Source organism: Lagopus muta, chromosome 17 (genome assembly GCF_023343835.1).
Source record: "Lagopus muta isolate bLagMut1 chromosome 17, bLagMut1 primary, whole genome shotgun sequence".
NCBI classification, from domain to species: domain Eukaryota; kingdom Metazoa; phylum Chordata; class Aves; order Galliformes; family Phasianidae; genus Lagopus; species Lagopus muta.
The window spans coordinates 12607024-12622309 of NC_064449.1; the positions used below are offsets into that span (position 1 = coordinate 12607024).

The 15286-nt window shown below is 41.7% G+C and overlaps 1 protein-coding gene across 9 annotated transcripts in view; it reads left to right on the forward strand.

Moving 5' to 3' along the window:
* Positions 1–3483: 3483 nt before the first annotated feature.
* The window catches only part of LOC125701542 (clathrin heavy chain 1-like), a 50694-nt gene continuing 38891 nt past the window's right edge, over positions 3484–15286 (forward strand). For 6 of the 9 annotated variants that reach the window (XM_048963703.1, XM_048963702.1, XM_048963704.1 and 3 more), the window contains exons 1-2: positions 3484–3714; positions 13278–13485. In XM_048963703.1, the coding sequence (XP_048819660.1) occupies positions 3673–3714; positions 13278–13485 (250 nt within the window). In that variant the 5' untranslated portion in view covers positions 3484–3672. Of the gene's footprint in view, positions 3715–9000; positions 9064–12939; positions 13183–13277; positions 13486–14806; positions 14912–15286 lie in introns of those variants that run through there. The other 3 variants (XM_048963707.1, XM_048963705.1, XM_048963710.1) reach the window with 3 other exon arrangements.

The following is a 15286-nucleotide window of genomic DNA, read 5'->3' on the forward strand; positions in this document are numbered from 1 at the left end:
GAAGTGTGGAGAACTCCTATTGAAACCTGTTTCACAAACAACTCTCAACTGAGAAAGATGAGAGTAAGAAAACTAGTGATTTCATCTTCAGCTTTCTGTAATCCTACAATGTAATGGGAGAGGTAAAAAGAAAAGTGGGTGGGTGCTCTGTTAACTAAGATAGCATTACACGGTCTACTAAGAACCTGTTTTTGAAGAGGGTAAACTTGAGAAAAATAATGCTGTTTTCAGGAGGAGGTTGAGGATTTCTGAACCTATTTGTCTCTAAAGTTAACGCAGAAAAGCATACAGGTTTCTACAAAAGCAGGAATTTGGCCATAAAGTGGAAAAAGCATTTCCTTAATAATTAATGCAAAAGGGTGCTAGCATTGATCAAAGATTTTATTTTTCCATGATTTGGGTTCATTTTTTTCACAGATTTACCAGTTAGTCTGTCTAATTAAAAGTCTCCATTCTTTGGCTGCCTATTCTCATGAAACTTGCAAAAATCTATTGTCTTTGAGTCTATTCCTCTCCATCACATGGCTGAATTTGGCCAGTGGTCTGGAATCTTGTTATGATGAAAAAGAGCAAACTGGAAAACATAGTGGAAGCATAACCATAAACGACTTGTCTGCTCCTGGAGATGACGGAGAATTCATAGCTTATGTTTTTAGCAAATGTTTCTTTCCAGGATTAATTGAAGAGAATGAATATTGTAACAGCCCTACAGAAAATGAAAAGTCTGTTTACCATCTGCATGTTTTACTGCTATCAAATATAATTAGGTTTATGCTTTTCTTGGCTTTATTCTGTTTCCTGGAAAATAGAATTATGTTAAGAAAATGAACACTGAAGTTTCCTTGTCAAGGGTCTATTTTGAAGTAAATTGCTGAAAGGCCATAACAGTCAATATAGTCAGTATTTCCTAATTCACTTTATTAATCTGTGATTGGAAAACATTGGTTCACTAAATCTTGCTGTAGGGCAGAGGTAATAACCAAAGACCTCTTTAGACCATTTCCAGCCTTTTATTCCAATAGTCTATTTATGCATGCTGACTAGTTATTCTGCTGAATGGCATTTAAGCCCATTTAGGCTAAGATTCTATTTTGTCTACTTGTAGGTACAGTTAGGTTTCTGTCATTCCAGAACTAGTGAAATTAGTGATAGAAGCGCATTTGATTTATGTTAGTTACCACCTTTCTTTTCACTGGTTGTATTTTCTAAGAACATATAATCTCTGTCCATTTCATGGATGTATTGCCTGAGAAAATTCTCTAAAGGAATTCAGCTTCAAAAAAGTTTTGTGCAGCAAGCAGCCCTGATCCCTCTATCTCAATTTTGAAGACAGATATTGATTCTCACACCCTTTCTTCTGCTTTGCATCACTGACCAATAGACCTCTGTTTTTACTAAGATGAAGAAGTTGCAATTTCAATTGCCCGATACATTACCATGCAAGCAATTCAGCATCTGCATTGCAAACCTGGAGAATGCAAATGTCCAGAGAAGAACCAAATGATGATGTTGAGACAAAGAGAGCATAAATGTCACTGCTCTATGCAGAGAGAGACAGAAATAGCTTCTTTAAATGAAATCATTCCTTGGAGGAAAGACAGGTGTACTGCTTGCAAGTCACAAGTGAATTACCATCATGGCTTTAGCTCTGTGGGGAATCTGAAGACCCCCAGCCTGCATTGCTATTATCCCTCAACACTTCTATACATTTTTACATAAAATACCATTAGAATTTATCATCTCCAGCTTAGCTTTCCATGCATAGGGAATACAGGATGGGACTTCACATACCAGCCTATAAATTCATGAAGAAAGTGTCTGTAGTAAATCCACCATAAAAGATTTCCTTTCAATGCTATGTGTGTAAAAACTCATGTCTCTGCTGGAGAACAAACTAGAAGGAATTTAAGCATGAAACATTCACCTATTAAACAGTGCTGCAGCAATTATATATATATATAATATATACATATGAAAACTTTCAGATTATTTTTTGAAAAATGCTGTTATTTACTGTTTTCACCAACCTGCCGCCAGGAATGTGCACAATGACGGGTGAAAACCACAGAACTTCAAACACTATCAACAAATGTTTCAGAGCTGATCAGGCTTCAAACAAGCCAACCTATATGCTCAGCAAAGCAAGACGTTAAAAGAACAGTTCTTTAAACACAGAACTGGATGGAAAAGGCAAAAATTAGGAGGAAAACATGAGTGGACAATAGAGTGCCAAAAACATATATACAAAGTAAGATGCTTTTTTTTTTTTTTTTTTTTTTTTTTTTTTTATATCATGAAAAGGATGGGATGCTGTAATTAGCAGGATTTGGCCAGTGGGCACGTGTATGGGAATTGTTGAGTCCTGGTCTGAACCACTGATTGAGCACCTAGGGAAAAGACCAGCTCAGCCCTGTGAGCACAGGTGAAGGCAACTCAGCTATGTGACTTTATAAAGCAAAAACCCCCGTCTCCACCTTGGCTCCATTTTTCCTCGGTGCCTACCACCATCGAGGGACGTAGAAAGTGGACTTCCTGAGGGATTTGGCTGTACAGAACCACAGAGCTATTGAGGTTGGAAAAGACCCCTAAGGTCATTGTGTCCAACTATCAAACCGCTCACACTGAACTACATCTCTCAGTGCTACGCCTCCATGTTTCTTGAACACCTTCCAGGGATGGTGACTCTAACACCTCCCTGGGCAGCCAGTTCCAACACATTACCACTCCTTCTGAGAAGTATTTCCTAATTCTTCCTTCAGCGGCACCTCTGCCCCTGTGCCTTCTACTCATAGTTCCCCAGCACCTGCAGCCCTCCAGGTTCCCCTTTAGGCTGTGCGGGGCGTCCCCCATTTGATGGGTCGTCGATGGGGATCAAGGTTTTAAAATAACAGAAAGCTCTGATTTATGGCTTGCATCGGACCCCTCACTCCTCAGTTACTCAACAGCTTTCCAATTCACGATGTCATCTCGTGGAAAGATCTGTGTTTCCACTTCAAAGCTCAACGGCGAGGGCTCCACAACACCCGATAGCCGTCCTTCAGCTCCTGTCAGCCCCTCTCCCTTTTGGTCAGCGGTGGCGGGTAGCGCTGAGGGCAGAGCAACACCGCTATCGGACCCTGCCTCGAAGGGCAGCCTCCGTACCACCGGCGGAGCAAGGAGTCAGCGGGACAGACCCCCGCCCGCTTCCGCCGTATGGAGCTGGGGAGGGGGCTGGGTCTCGGGGCGCTGCGGAAGAATATCGCACTTTGACGATCCGGAACGGAGGAGCCCCCTGTCCTGGCAGTCGTTTCCCCACTGCTCAGCGGGAGCCATGTGGGCTGGAAAGGCGGTGACGGTCTGAGAGACAGGCGGAAGACGAGGGGGTAAGAAACGGGAGGGAAGGTGCGGCGGCACGGGACTATTTGAGAAGACCCTGGCGGAGCTTGCGAGGAGCGGAGTGATCCCACCTCCGGAGTGAGCGGCCCCGCGAGGCAGAAAAGGGCAGCGGGGCGCATTCTCTGTGAGGATACCGCGCCTGCGTCGCCCTTCGTTTCCATTTCTTCCCCCTCCCCTTCCCAGCTCTGTCTCCCCGCGCTTCTCCTCGCCTTGTGCGGGGTGCAGCTGTGCCCTCTCATCCGCTTTATTTCCATCTCTTGTTCCTCGCACCCATCCCTGGAGAGTTTTCCCCTAGCCATGGCCCAGATCCTGCCTATTCGCTTCCAGGAGCACTTCCAGGTGAGCTCAAGGAAACGGGGAACACAGGGTGGGGGCTGTTCCCGTCTGTCTCCCCGTGCACCTCGGAGAGGGGCGGCCGCGGCCTAGTCCGGGGTGAGGGGAGCGTGCGGTGCGGACCGCGGGGCGCAGCGCCCCCATCCACCGCCGGGCGCGATTTGTGCAGAGTCACTCGGGGCCGCTCCGAGAAGGGAGAGTGGCTCCCCACGCTTCTGAGGGAGCCGTCGCCTCTCGGGGTGCGCGGGGCTTTACTCTTCTTCACAGCGACCTTCAGCCTCCGGGTTTCGGGGAGCCGTGTGGCTGCGGGTTGGGGGTCCAGGGCCCGAGGGCCTCTGCCTCCCTCCCAAACACAACGATATAGAAAAGAAAGAAAGCCCTTCTTCAAAACGGCGCAGTTTTGATGGCCTATGAGTAGCATCAGTGCTGGAAGAGGTCCATCTCTAATGGGTGCTGTGCAGCCAAGCCGGTTTCTCTGTTCCTTCGTAACTTGGTGCTAAAGAAGGGTTAGAAACGGAGTGGGAGAACAACAGGCAGCGAGCATGCAGTGTAAGGCAGGAAGGAATTAAAGGAATTCTCTAAATGAATGAGGGAACAGGAAGTGGAGTTGGCAAGTCATCCCTGCTGTCTCTGCCCAGCCTTCTTCTGTCAAATCAGTCTTTCATCTCAAAAATGAACTGTAGACCCATCCTCTGGGAGACTTGGTACTACTGCAGTTCCTTTTTGGGGAGGGATTTCGGGTGACTGTGAGAACTGCCTTGGTCATTCTGGGAGGAGACCAAGGCTGGAAAAAATGATTGGGCAGTGAGTTCCAGAAATATCTGCTCTGTGCCAACGTGAGCACACACCTGCCTACTCACTGGAGCTGAGAGTTTAATATAGTGAAGAATTACTCCTCCTCCCCCCTTAACCCTACAGGATAGTAGCGATTGCTGTAATACAATTAATTCATGGTAAAGGGCAGCTGTCTGAGTAAGAAAATGAAGATTCAAGGTATTTTTAATGTCGGGCTCACCTTAAGAAGAAGCATTTGGTTCTCACAACTTAAAGCTAGCAGGTGTCACTGATCCTGCTGGTTGTTTTTGGCTGTGCAGTGATAAGTGGATGTTATGGTTGATGTTATAGGTGTAGTGTCCTGCTTTGCATGTTACGTGACTGTTTCTGAGGGCTAAGTTCTGTCTTACAACACTGTCTGTGTGAGCATTAGAGCACTTCTGGTTTGAGTCTGGGGCTAGTAACTTCCCCAGGGAATCCTACTGAAGTCACATGCTATTTTTTGCCACCACCTGCTTTTGATCCTAAATGTTATGATATTACTGGGAGGACTGAGCGTGTGCTGGAGCGGACTGCACAGAGGAGTGTGGGAAACCTTAGGACCATGCCACTGATCTGTTGAACTGGATTGTTCTGTGGGGCTCACGCCTCCCCACTCCACTTCCACTCCCTCAGTCTGAGAGCAGTGGCTCCAAAGCAGTGTTCCACACTAGGAAACTAAGATTAGTGACTGGGACAGGAATTCATCAGTCTCCTTAGTGTTACTTCAGCACCTGTTTTTACATGACAAGTGTAATGGGGAGAATCAGAAGACGTGTGGGAGCTGGTCGTGTTTGTTTTGGCTGGATATATGAAGTATGGTTTTATCAACTCTAACTTACATTATATGTGTCTACTCTAGATGCGTTAGCTCCTTGCTCCTTGTTGGCCAGTAGGGAGTTTTCTTATGACAAGAGTAGGCCTTCACTCCTGTTCATAATGCTTCATTATCATCCAGCTTAATTTTTTTTTTTCTTCTCGGATTTCTTCCAAGGAATAGGTTTGGCTACAGTTAAATTGTCATATTTGAAATGAGTAGTATGACAGATCTACTACACTGCTTTATGATGTTAAATCAAAAACAGTTTCTTACAACTGCTGTGTATCAGTAATTCTATATTGATTTGTTCTGCATCTCAATTCAAACTGTACTGCTTATCTGTAGATATTTTAATTAGTATGTTTGTAAGTAGCTAGAGTAGCTGGTTACTCAATTTCAAATTCAGCCTGGTGCTGATGGAACCTTATTTCCCTTATACTAAGTCTTCTCTATACTCAGCTAAAAGGAGAAATGAAGTACGCAGGAAGTGGTCTTTGGGGAAGCTAAACAAGTTGTGGTGCTAAGTACTGAACTCTCCCAGTCTCTACCTGGATGAACAAGTGTGGGGAAAAAAAAAAACTGTGATCTTGGTTCACATAAAATTGAAGGAGTATTAGGTAGACTGCTTACATTCCTCATGCAGCTTGTTTTGTTTTATGTTGATAATTTTTCTAACTGAACTGTACCTCCAAGGCTGTGCAGGAGGAATGTACGCTGGTCACAGTGCGTGTGAAATTAAAAGTTCTTACAGCTTGCACCTTCAACCCTGGTTGAGCTTATGAGGAGACAGTAGCTACCGTAAGAGATACAGAAATTGATCAGCTTAATACTGCCTCAAGTCTTACTGTTTAGGTCCACATAACACAATTAAGATACTGTTTTTAGTTGTAAACTGTTCACAGTTCCCCAAAGAACTTGCTTATTCTTCCCTCAGAGAATATAATAGTTTAAGTCCTACAACAAGGATTGGCAATAAGCTAGTAGCTGATCAGCTGTAACAGAAGTATAGACTACTGCAGCCCTGCTGTAATGATGAACTGCTGGGATGTACTATTAGGATATAATTGGATTCTTAATTCCAGTGCTTCTGTTGGAGCAGTGGATTATAAATTATTTACTGGATTGCAGTTTACCATGTGTTTGGTTTGCCATTGGGCTTGATGATCTCTAAGGTCTTTTCCAAACCTCAATTCTATGATTCTATGAATGGGAATGCCATAAAAGACTAAATACAAACAGAGTGGGACTGACATTACTGGAATTCAGTGAACAAAATGTTCTAGGTCTGAAGTCGAACTTTCCTTTACTTAATCATAGGCTTGTTCTTAAAAGCTTAATTTCATCTTTATTTTTTAATTTTATTTTTTATCTCTCACTATTAAAAATCTCAGCTAGCCCTGTAGAGAAAACAACAGTTGTGCAAAGACTTGGATTTCCTGGCTCTTTGTCCTGTAAATGGACAGGCACAGTGATCAATAGGCAGGTTTCTGCTTTCTCTGGAGTAACTAATACAAACTCTTAAGCACAAACAGCTGAAAAAACCTGTGTGCATGTTTTGTATCCTTTATGTATAAATTCTATACATTTTAGTTTGGTACTGAGAAGCTAAAATCTGGTCTTAAAGTGATATAGATTTACTTCTGTCACTTCATGGGCAAAACCACTTTCTTTTGATTAGTCTGAGATGTCCTCTTAAGGATTACTGTCTATTGTGGGCATGAAATAGCCTGAGGCAATAGGCATGATTAAGCTGAGCTGTAATGGATTTCCAAAGTTTGCTTTGGCTAGACATATGTGAATGTAAAAGCATTCAGGATGATTCCAGCTGTAAATAACTTCTTGGACTTGTATTCAGAAGGTAGAGCTAAATATTGTGGTGACTCAGCTATTTAGTGTTGAGGAGACCATATTTGCCCAAAGGATTGGGAAGTACCCTGTGTGTGTAGAGACTCTTTGAACAGATGATCTAATCACCATCATTGACATACAGGAATGGGTTTGTATAGGGAGTGGTTTTTTTTTTGTTGTTTGTTTTTTGTTTGTTTTTTGTTTGTTTTTTTTTTTTTTTAAAAAGAGAAAAGTGTAATTGCAGCTATAACTAAACACTGTGATCCTGTGGTCTTGCATGTTTCAGCTGACGTGTGCTTCCTTGATGTCCCTTGCCTACCAAGATGGGGAGCAACAGCAGGGGGGCTGGCAGTGGGGACAGGATGTCCGATGGCTATATACAGTTCCTTACTGGGCATGTTGTTTTAACTTTATATAACTACACAAGCTACGTAAGTGCCCTGAGAAATTACTACCATGTTCTTAGTTTGTATTGTGCTTTAAATGATATGTTCTTACAGAGCTGCTAGTGCTTAATATTTAGATACCATAGCCTCTGTCCAAGTCTTACTCTTCTGTAGTGGGATTGAAGCAACTGTTAATTGAAACCTCTGAAAAGTGTTTCTGTTAGAGCTGAGTGGAACTAAGCTGAAGTGGGATATTTTCTGAACCCCATCAAGTTATGTGAGCTCCAGCATTTAGCTGATGTTATGTCCCAAGTATTTGGAGATAGTACTAGGCAGACAGTAGGTTGGTCTTAAGAACTTACCACTAGAGAGAGGGGTTTAGCTTGAAGACTGTGTCAATGTCTGAGTTGGTCGTTGCTGGTTCGGTCTAGATCACTGTTTTTCTGCAGAAAGAGAATAGCACTAGAAAGCCCAATGCTTATTAAAATTCTCGTATTACAAGCATCAGTAAACTGGAAGGGGAAAAAAATTATTAAATTTCAGGTGAATAGTCACATTTTATCCTACTTGTGGCATTTAAATAATATATCTCTGGCTAATTTTTATTTTTTTTAATCATTACAGGGGTTATCAGTATCTTAACATTCTTAAAATTGTTTGATAGGCAATGATCTAATCTAGTCTATAGTAATATTAGATGCGTTATCTGGGTCATTCAGACTTACAGTGAAAGAAGCAATGCTGGCTAAATATTCATTTCTTATGGTTGTAAAGAGTATCTGCTCCTGTTCTTATGTGTAGTCATAGGGAACATGCTTGTTGAACAGTTTCCATGGAGCACTGCCCTCTAATATGGATGCTTACTGTTGCACTGATGGAAGTAAATCTTCAGTGCTTTCAAATTGCAAAAATAAGAAGCTTTTTTTTATTAACTGAGGCAGTAATTACATGACCATCCTTTAGGAAATAGTAATATTTTTTGCCTTAAGAAGTTTACTTGCTAGCCTAATAAGAGGATGGCAGCAGTAGTTACGCACCATGGATAGTTAATTTCTGAAACTTTCTGTAGATGTTATGGCAGTTAGAACAGGAAGTTATGCTAGAATTTGAGGCAAAAACTTATTTCTTAGTAAAGGTACTTAAAGCATTATGGTTCTTCAGTAGGGACCAGGTTTTGCAAGGGATAAGTTTGGGCTTAAAAGCTGAACTTGAACTAGACTAATACCTCAAGATTCTCACTGTACAGAGTGTCAAGTGGCTGTCATGAAGAGGATGTCAAGCTGTAGCACAGTATCTGAGAAGAGGCATTGGAGAGGCTGTGTGCTAATTCAGTGCTCTGAGTTAGGGCTAATTAAAGCAAGACAAGCTTGGCTATCCTATGGTTAAATCACTTGTGATGCTTCACTTTATCATCTTTCATAACAGGTTATATTTTGGCAGATGAACTGATTTCATGCCCAACACCAAAGCGTGAATGCGTAATTTTCGGTGAGTGGATATTTTCAAGTCTAGAGCGTATAATCAGGAACACTGAATCTAAGGGACTATCGCTTATCCTCCTTGTTCAGGGTCATAGATGACTTGGCTACTACTTGAGTGTTTATTGAGTAACAAACTTTCCTATTGCATGAATCTTCTTAATGTGGAGACATTTTACCTTATTGATACAGAAGCCTGTAATAGCTACATGCTCTCTGGACAGTTCTTGAAGTTCTAGTTACAAGTTGCTTCTGATACTTTAGTGTCTAAACTTTGATAACCTTTTGGCATGAATGGCACCTACTTCTGTTTACTAGCTTGTATAGAAGTATGTGTCTATAAACTGAGGATACAGCTGAATGGGTCTTGATTATTGTGCTGATGTGTTTGTTCCTTCTTCAGATATCATCTTACACATGCATACATTTAGCTTGTATTGCATTCCTGAAGCTTATGTATGTCAAGATTAGCAACTACTAAGCTGAATAACTCTTCTTTAGTAAGCTGAAAACTATTCCTGAGATTTTTCTTGGGTATGGCTCCAATGCAGTGCTGCATTATCTCAGTTACGTACCCAATTTATGGGTTAGTAGCTTTACATAAGCTGCAACAAGCCATGGTCAGTGTGTTGGGGACCTAACAGCCTCTGACTGAAGAATGATCCTGGGATGAAACAGCATTCTGTTTTAAGGGAACTGATATTTGTAGCTGTAGCTGCAAGTATCTTGTTTTGTAGATAGAGCCGACCTTGGTAGTTTATCTTGTTTATGCAAAGGCTTGTTTTGCAAACAGTTGTTCCTCTTGGGCTCTGTATTATGTGTTGGCTGCGTGGGCACAGCATGCAATGGAACAAACCTTGAAGACCCTGGGGAAATCAAAGCAGGAGAGCGATTGCAGAGGGGATGAAAGGCAAAGTGCCCTTTGAAGCAGGGGATGCCCAGCTGGTGCTGCCTACAGTATCCACTGCCAGCATAGTCCTTCTCTCTCCTTTTGGTGGTTTGCTGTCTCTCAAGGGTCAGAAAGTAATAGTGCACTTGCTTAGGGAGGTTCTGCTTCCTGCTTGCAAGGATTATCTAAAAATGAATGCCTGTGTGTGTATATGTTGACTAAAACTTGTAACCCTCTGTGCTGCTCTGAGTGCATAGCTTGCTTGCCTCTGCTCCTGAGACATCCTGTCTCAGATTCAAATGTAACCTGAAACAATCAGCCAGATCAGAACATACTGAACAGCTTGTGACACTAGGTTGGTCCTGAAGTCCATGAAAACTACAAGAGATTCAGTGAGCATAGTAACAGTGTTTGGGAGAGCAAATTTGGAACTACAGAACACCTGTTTTCAACAAAATCACAGCCAGTAGCTGTGCATCTTTGCCAGTGATGAAGAGCCTGCATGCTATGCTTGTGAAAGTCTGCACCTGTGGGTTTGAACCACTGCTGCTGTTGTCACTGCTGAAATGCACCACCCACTCCTGCACTGTGCTCACATAAACTGGTCTTGATAAATGTTCAGGAAGCATTGATTAATGCTTCAGTGGGTGGTGTTTTTTTTTTCCTCCCTAGAGGACTTGAATTCCTCAACTTTGCTTCATACGCACTTCCATGTCAGACACCATTTTGTGAGATTGCCCTTTTGCTGCCATCTGTCACCCAGCAATGAAATGTAATGGAATATTGGCAGGAAGGTTCAAACTCTACTACCATGGCACCAACGTCTCCCTCTAATGTTGTGGGCCAATATAATAAAATAGGAGGCATTACTTTTGGAGCAGCCCTCTTGAAAACGATTCCCAAATGTCTGTATCAAAACAGAAAGCAATTTTTTTTTTGTGCATATTTTTCACTTTTCCCAGGACTGTGTTTAGCCGATGTATCAAAATACAAAGTTATTTGCCATAAGTTGAGTTAGCACTATACTGCATCCTCCCTATGGCCTGGACAGTGCCTGTTGCGCTCTGATGTTTGGCTGTTGCTGAGAGATGGGTGTGTGCCTGGGGCAGGGCCAGGCTGTTTGTTCAGCAGGGAATAGCTGCTGCCATGATGGTGCAGGGCAGAGTTTGGACTGTAGGATGGGGTTAATCTCTTAAGAAGCTTGGGTAAAACTGATACTGCTGTTTCTTTGCTTGAAAATCTGTGCTCTGGGGCATGAAGCAGGTCCTTGGGCTTGTCACAGTTACTGTTGCATGAAATGTAGCTTACGACCATACCAAGTTGCTGCATTAGGCACTGCTAAATCTGAGATATTACAGACTAGTTGAAACACTGATCCACCTTCACTGCTGCCTCTTCTGACTAATCTGACACTGGAAATGGATGGAGACAAAGCTAATGAAGATGATTGAAAGTGAGAAATCTAGGCATCTACTCAGAGATACGGAATGACTTGAAGTTGCTTTAAGAATAGCTAGTTTGTCATGTGCTTGAACTCAGGTGATTGACCATAAGTGGTGAGGAGGCATCTACATTGAAATCCCTGCTTGTGCTGTTAATCTAAGTGATGTGACTACTTGGGCAGAGAAAGATGGAATAAGTGGTTATTTTAACACTTTTCTTAGCTTGCAATAGTAAGTTCAGAGGAGTGAGATGAACAAGTCCACTTACAAAATTAGGCCATTGAAAATAGTGCTGAACTGCATTATTTTTGCAGTCACCCAGCATTTCTACTAAAGCTATTAAATAACCTGGAGGCTTTAGTGCTGGTTTCTTTGGGAGAAGAAGGAAGAGGCTGGATAGCAGGAAGTAGCTGCAAATTAAACAAACAAAAACACCCAATGGCAGCAGCAAACAAAACATACACACAGAAACCCAAACAAAAACATTTGGATTTGGTATGATTGTAACATAGGATTACAACATACAACACATACATTCCTATTGTTGTATTGACTATGTCTAGAGGTTTATCTGAAACCTAAATTAGCAAATATCACTATGGTAGCATTCACATTTTGGTTGATGTAACAGAAGGTATATTTTAACAAGCCATGGTAGCTGTTACCAGGTAAAAAAAGGTAGCATAAATGCTGTATAAACACAAGCTATGACTGCAATTCCAATGCATTCAGGTTATTGTGTGCTTCAAGGAAAGTACTTGGTGCTATACTCAAAGGAAAAGAGGAAAGATGTGTCTGAGATATTCTAAACTGATTCTGGGGATGCCTGGACCTGCTAATCACAGAATCACCAAGGTTGGAAAAGACCTCTGAGATTATCCTGTTCAACTGTCAATGTATTGCCAATATTTCCCAGTAAACCATGTCCCTCAGTACAACATCTAAATGTTTCTTGAACACCTCCATGGTTGGTGGCTTGGCTATTGCCTCTGCCAGCTCTTTCAGCACCCTCAGGTGGATCCCATCTGGTCTCATGGACTTGTTGCAGCCCAGGTGGAGCAGCAGGTCTCTAACAGTTTCCACCTGAGTCAGGGCGTTTTTATTCTGCTCCCCATCCAAGTCTTTCCAGTCAGGGGTTAGGGTACCCTGAGGATAACTGGTCTGGCTTTTAAAGATGGATAAAAAGAAGGCATTGCTAATCATGCACTTTGTCTCCAGATGAAAATAAGAGTTGGCTTACATCCTAATTTTTAGTCCTGGCAGTACTGTGAAGATAGAACCTGGTGGTCTAGATTTGCCAAGGTAGACGTGGTGTGGTCTCTGCAGTGAAGGACAGGCCCTGGAATGAAGTATGTTTTTCGTCTATCTATTGCTCTCTCAGCTTTCCTTTTCCTAAAGAGATGATGTGGAGTTGACAGTTGGGAGGGAGGTTAAAGGACTTAAGACTGCTTCTTTAATTGTATTATAAATGCTGTAGATGTTGCAGTTGGTGTTTCTGATGTCTTCAGGCCATTCCTTGGGAAGGAACTCAGCATTACAACCTTACCTTGGTATGCTTGTTACAGTATCTGAGCAGAGAAGCTGAAGTAAAACCTGTGAAGATAAGTGTTACTAATTCAGTCCTTACCAGTTCCTGAGTATATTCAGATCAATGTAACAGTCTGTCTTAGACTGGTAATTGAACTACTGATGCCTTCCTTAAATATTATGGGAATTCTGCAATATCGATCCCTTCTAGAGGGAGAAGAAAATAAGTCTGTCTCTACGTATGATGCGAGCAACTGAAACAAGGGATCAGGTGAGATAGCAGGAGGGGATCTTATGTACAGGAACTTAAGTTAGACAGATAAATCTTCATGATAAGAATATTAAAGGACCGTTCCCTCTTTCTAGCTCCAAAATTTGGGCATTAACCCAGCAAACATTGGATTCAGCACCCTAACAATGGAATCTGACAAGTTCATTTGCATCAGGGAGAAAGTGGGAGAGCAGGCACAAGTAGTAATAATTGACATGAGTGATCCAACATCACCTATCAGACGTCCAATTTCTGCTGAAAGTGCCATCATGAATCCAGCCTCTAAAGTAATTGCACTAAAAGGTGAGTAACCCTTTATTCTTGTAATATGAAGCCTACTATTTAGCTTCATTATTGCTCATGTAAGCTCTAAAGCGTAAGAGCTGTGTAAGGTTTATACGAAGAAAGTACAGTAAAATAATATCTTGCCTGCTAGATCTTGGTTGTGAATATTTCAGTAATGTTTGGATGGTTTGCCTACCACTAGGTGAGAGATGCTTGGCAATGCTGCCTGATGTTTTCGCTGAGTACAAGTGGATGTTCAGAGAATAATGGACACTTGTAGGGATGAGTGGGGAAAGACTAAAACTGCTTGTGCCCTCTGCTCTGTACTTAGCTTTGCTGTAAGTGCTTACTGGATACAAACAAATTATTATAAGGCTGGCCAGTAACTACATGAGACAGCATGAAAGTCTGAATGCATGAATTTGTTTAGTTTGATAACCTTGAGAACCTACAGATGGAAGACCTCACATGTGGTGTTTATTTTGTTTTTAGGTCTGAGTGCTCCCCCCAAATATTTTTTACTATATTTCTTAGATGAGTAATTTCTAGTACTTAGCTTCAATAACTACTTGTCACTGGCTATGTATTTTCTTCTTGCATCTTATGTAAACAGATGGCGAGTGAACTTTATTTCATGTTTAGTACTACAGACTGGTCTAATCTCATAAAAAGTACTGAACTTTGAGATAGCCATTTGACAGTTCACTTCATAGCCATATAGAGGATCTTAGTCTTCATTTGTCTGTTTTGACTATTGACTGTACCAGGTGGAGGAGAAGAGTGTTCTGTGTGTGTGAATATATATAATGGAAGTACAGTTGATAGACAAAACCACGTTCAGTACTTTCGAGAGACTTCTGTTAGCGGGTCCTGTGTGCTATTCATTTCTTCCTAAATGTGATATCCAGTGTGAAAATCTGTGATGAATTTCTGTAGGGGTCTAAGAAATAACATTCCTCAAACTGACACAAAATGTGTATCTTGCTGTCTATAATATTGGACTTACACTGACATTAGGTGAGAACTGATGTGTTAACATTTGACTTGAGCTGTAATTGTGGTTTAGTTGAGATGCTTTTACATCTTGCAAAGGACTGCATTACTTGGGATATGACTTAAGTCAACAATGAACAGATTTATTTCAGATTTATTTGATTTCACTATCCTTAACTTCAGACCTCTTTTAACAAACTTTATTGGCAGGGAAAGTGCCTTTTTTGTACTAGCAGAACTTAATCTAGCTCTTAAGGAAACAGGATCATCTGTTTTTAAAACTCACCTATTCATGCTAACTGAACAGATTATCATCAGATTGTAACAGTATCACTTTTCTTGCCAGTGTTAGACTTGCTGAAAAGTATCATCCTGTCCATGCAGAGTGAGTAAACTTGTCCTCTGAACAAAGTTATTTGTGTGATGTCACATGGACTTGCAAAATTGCCAGGTATTGCAAACTTACAGCTTTTCTTATATCATGTCTAGTAGCCAAAGATTAAAGGAGAAAAGAGAACTAATAGAGCCACCTAGCCCACATGCTATTGTTCAAGATAACTGGTAGAATTGCAGTAAACTGCACCAAAGACATGGTTGAAGTTAGCCTGTCACAACAGACTTTCCCTGCTGACTGACAGGCATCAGTAGCTGAGGCATCACTAGTTAAAACTGTTGTGTGTTGTGACTGAGTGTACTGTGACTGGGAGCTGCTCATTATCCAAGAATTACTGAGCAATTAACATACGATCCTGTTCAAACTATGAATGAAACAGTGCATACTCTCATTTTAACTCAAGAACTGTTTAATTTCTGGATTGCATGTGGC